At 39.3% G+C, this 4,115-nt stretch overlaps 1 protein-coding gene across 2 annotated transcripts; it reads left to right on the top strand.

Annotated features, from left to right (window-relative positions):
* Positions 1-517: 517 nt before the first annotated feature.
* Positions 518-3,862, top strand: LOC143848324 (jasmonate-induced oxygenase 1-like). 2 transcript variants are annotated; one of them, XR_013235369.1, is made up of 3 exons: positions 518-1,068; positions 1,600-2,192; positions 3,125-3,250. XR_013235369.1 is itself a non-coding variant. In XM_077357238.1 (3 exons), exons 1-3 carry the CDS (start codon positions 587-589, stop codon positions 3,380-3,382), a joined length of 1,071 nt encoding a protein of 356 aa, XP_077213353.1. In that variant the 5' UTR covers positions 519-586; the 3' UTR covers positions 3,383-3,862. The 2 variants fall into 2 exon arrangements, 1 of the variants encoding a protein (XP_077213353.1); XM_077357238.1 differs by having other exon boundaries at positions 519-1,068; positions 1,600-1,930; positions 3,125-3,862.
* Positions 3,863-4,115: the final 253 nt, after the last annotated feature.

Raw genomic sequence — 4,115 nt, 5'->3', positions numbered from 1 at the left:
GGTAGAGGGTTTTGGCATGGAGAATATCCAGTGCCCATAAACTCACGTGGTGAAGATCAGCTGTCCAGTTCCTCAACGTGATGGAAATCCCATTTTATTTTTGCTGGGTATGATGTCGGCAACCCATCACAAATACCCAAAACCCTCCCTTTTTTCCCCTCACATAATCCACAGTGGTCTGCCTTTATTACCCATAGATTTTCAGCACTATTTGGGCTCCTAATAAATTAAACCAGTCTCCCCTCCATGTCGACCTGTCTACCTCAACAAAATTAAAAAAAACCCGACAAAACTCACTCTCTTAAGTTTGAACATTAATGAAAGAGAAAAACCCCACACACACACACATAACACGTTCTCCCTTTACGTCCTATTCACAGTAGTAGGAATTCAAAGAGAAGATTCTTCCACTGCCTTACAAACCTGAAATTCACACAACTCTTTTTTTTTTTTTACTATTTTAAGTCTCTCTTTTTCTCTCTCTTTCACATGTGTATAAATTGAGATGCATATTCAATAAGCTAACTATTATCGTACGCAAACGTACTTTTATTTGCATTCTTTCTTCGAAGCCAACACTTGAGATATGGATAGCCTACAAGATTGGCCTGAACCGATTATCCGAGTTCAGTCCTTGTCTGAAAGTGGCACCACTCAGATACCCAACTGCTACGTTAAGCCGATCTCTGACCGGCCGAAGGACGGTTTAAGGGACGGATTAAGTGGTGATAATATCCCACTTGTGGATCTTTCTGGTATTGATAGTGAGGGGATTATGCGTCAGATATCTGCGGCTTGCCGTGACTGGGGATTCTTCCAAGTGATCAATCATGGAGTGAGCCCAGACCTGATTCGAAGGACGAGGGAGGTTTGGAAGGAGTTCTTTTACCTTCCAACTGAGCAAAAGCAAGTTTATGCTAACACACCTAAGACTTATGAAGGCTATGGAAGCCGCCTTGGTGTGGAGAAGGGCGCTATACTTGATTGGGGGGACTACTACTTTCTTAATTTCCTCCCTCTAGCTGTCAGAAACACTGGCAAATGGCCTGCCATTCCTGCTTCTTGCAGGTGAATTGAACCTCCTCTTTCTCTATTTCTTGTATAATTCCTCTATGAGTAGGAGTTTCACATACTTTATATTGTAATCAAACGTATATCGATTTCCAATCCACATATGTGAGATTAGATTTGATTAAGGTGCTGGATTAACCAACTAGACTAATGGGGGACTTGGGTTAGATTAGTATGTTTCCATCTTTATCTCTTTCCACAATTAATGTTTATCTTTCTATGTTTATCCTTTGAGTGTTTGTATCATTAGGCTCATTGTAATTCATGCAAGATTAGTGCAATTCTCTTAATTTTATCATTTTTGAACTTTTTTTTTTTGCTTGACGAATTTAGATTAATCCATATGAAAATCATGGGGTGAATGATTGTAAAACTAGCATTTAGAATTGTGTTTGGATTTCTAGAGCAATTCTCTTATTGGGTTTCTCTTGTTTTGATTGATTCTTATTTTTATTCTTCATTTCAACGTCCCCCATTATCAAAATTCTGATTTAAGATTGGTTTCTTTGGGGAATTGTTTGGATACAGGGATATTATTGAAGAGTACAACCAGGAATTGGTGAAGCTCGGTGGGACACTAATGAAGTTGTTATCCAAAGGTCTCGGATTAGACGAGGGGTATCTGTCGAATGCATTTGGAGGTGAGGATGTAGGGTCTTGCTTTAGGGTGAATTTCTACCCCAAGTGCCCACAGCCCGATCTTACGCTCGGTCTCTCCTCGCATTCGGACCCCGGTGGCCTCACCATTCTCCTGCCGGACGACCGTGTCAAAGGCCTTCAAGTTCGAAGAGGCGATGCTTGGGTAACCGTTCAAACCTCTCCAAATGCGTTCATAGTCAACGTTGGTGACCAGATTCAGGTCTCTCTCTCTCTCTCAAGAGTATCTAGACCATAAGAAATGGGAGGCTAAGGTTCCATAATACATAGGAGATAATCTTTCTCACTCCCTCTCTCTATGTGTGTCTTTGTCGTGGGACCAATTGTAAACAATAATTCTACCACAGGTGTTGGGAACAAGCCAAAGAACACAACCCCTTTAGATCATCTTCATGTTATAAAGAAACTGCTGTTTTTTATTACTTGGGGTCGCTTTATATCAACTACCAAAAGCCAAGAGACAGGTCTGCATTAAAAACATATACATCCCTTCCATCCATTTCCATCCATATCTAGCACAGCCAACTGATCAATCATTTAGCCCACACATTTCCTTTGGGAGTCAGGAAATTTTGTCCTTTTATGTTTCTCTCATTTTTTGGGGATATTTTATTCCAACTAGTATGCTTTTGTCGACATTATTAACCCTTAATCTCTTGTCTTATTTGGGATATTTTATTCCAAATAGACTGCTTTTGTTTTTTCCCCCTCTCCAATTACTTCATTTCAATGTGAATGTGGACATGGGTGCATAGAGGACTTTTAGAGCTGCCCTCTTCTTATCTAGTATGAGTGTCCTTTTCGTTCTCTAGAAAAACAACACATAGACATTAATCTTTCATTTTCCCTCTTTCTTGTTTTTTGCTCATCCCTTTCAAATATCAAGTCAAGAAACAGGGTGGGCCCACAAATTTTGGGTGATCCTAAGCATTCATTTTAAAGGCCCATCATGGATGATCCAATGGAGAATGCCTAGGATCACCCAAAAAATGTGGGCCCACCATGTTACTTGTACTCAAGCGCATGAACTCTCTCTCTCTCTCTCTCTCTTATATATATATATATATATATATATATATATATATATATATATATATATATATATATATATATATATATATATATATACACACACACACATATATATAGATAACCTTTGCAGCTATTTTTATAATCCATATAGCCAAATTTACAAACTTTCTAGATTCATTTGACTAGTTCAAGATTAAGAAAAAAAAGGTAAAAAAGAGTTTATCTTGCTTCAATAATAACTAGTTTTACTTAATATTAGTGGCAGACACACATTGATTATTCACACAAAGGAATTCTTTATCATGTTAATGGGTAGTTAATTAATCACTAATTAGATTTGTGGCGGTTGTTTGGTCAACATCAGGTGCTGAGTAACGCGGCATACAAGAGCGTCGAGCACCGTGTTATTGTTAATTCATTCCAGGAGCGCCTATCCTTCGCTTTCTTTTACAACCCCAGGAGTGATCTACCAATAGGACCCATCCCAGAGCTCGTGACCCTGGATCGACCTGCACTGTATCAACCAATGACGTTCAACGAATACAGGCTCTACATCAGGCGTCGAGGCCCACGTGGTAAATCACAAGTGGAATCATTGATGGCTAGTCGTGAAACATCGTGACACATGTCTATTCGAGATATCGTTAACTAAGCTCTTTGTAAATCAGTAACAAGTCCCTTTTCATTTCTACAGTTGTAAACAACAGGTTTCATATTCATGTCATAGTAAGTGGCGGCATTGAATTTGGTGTGTGGTGAGTGAACCAATGTTTCAAAACACAGATGAGGGTCAGAATGCGGCCAAAGCAAATCCAAATCAACTTGGCACAGCACAGTCGAGTATTCGGTTTAATGCGGTCATAACACGGGAGAGTCAAAGGAGTTTTTATTGACTTTCTAGGACAAAATGCAAACTAGGACAAAAAATGTGGCCAAAGTAAAAGAATGCCGACTTGGGGGAGTTTTGAAAATAGAGTGAACCGCCCATGAAATAAATAAACCAATATATGTATTGAAGGGAATCAAATGTCTTTGCTAGACCTCTGTAATGGAATTTTTGCTTTGATTTTCTATGAATTTTCTCTTGCATTTTCCTTACAAATCTAAAGAAATGTCGTCCAATCTGTACTCTACAATCTGCTTCACTTAGAAGCTGTGACCCAAAGAGACATTATATATCTGCCCCTTTATTTACTATGGCCACGGCACTGCTTTGGATCCCCTATAGCCCAAAATACATCCGCACCACCCAATTTTAGCATAAAAATGGAGGAATGCTAAAGTGAAGGGTGCCTTTACAAAAACCCAGCTGCAAGGTCGCCCCATTGGATCTCTATCACCCAACTGCATCTATC

The sequence above is a fragment of the Tasmannia lanceolata genome, unplaced genomic scaffold (genome assembly GCF_043159265.1).
Source record: "Tasmannia lanceolata isolate RefF3 unplaced genomic scaffold, GAP_Taslan_0.1 ptg000016l, whole genome shotgun sequence".
NCBI classification, from domain to species: Eukaryota; Viridiplantae; Streptophyta; class Magnoliopsida; order Canellales; family Winteraceae; genus Tasmannia; species Tasmannia lanceolata.
The sequence above is the reverse complement of the archived record's forward strand: the minus strand, read 5'-3'. Positions and strand labels throughout refer to the sequence as shown.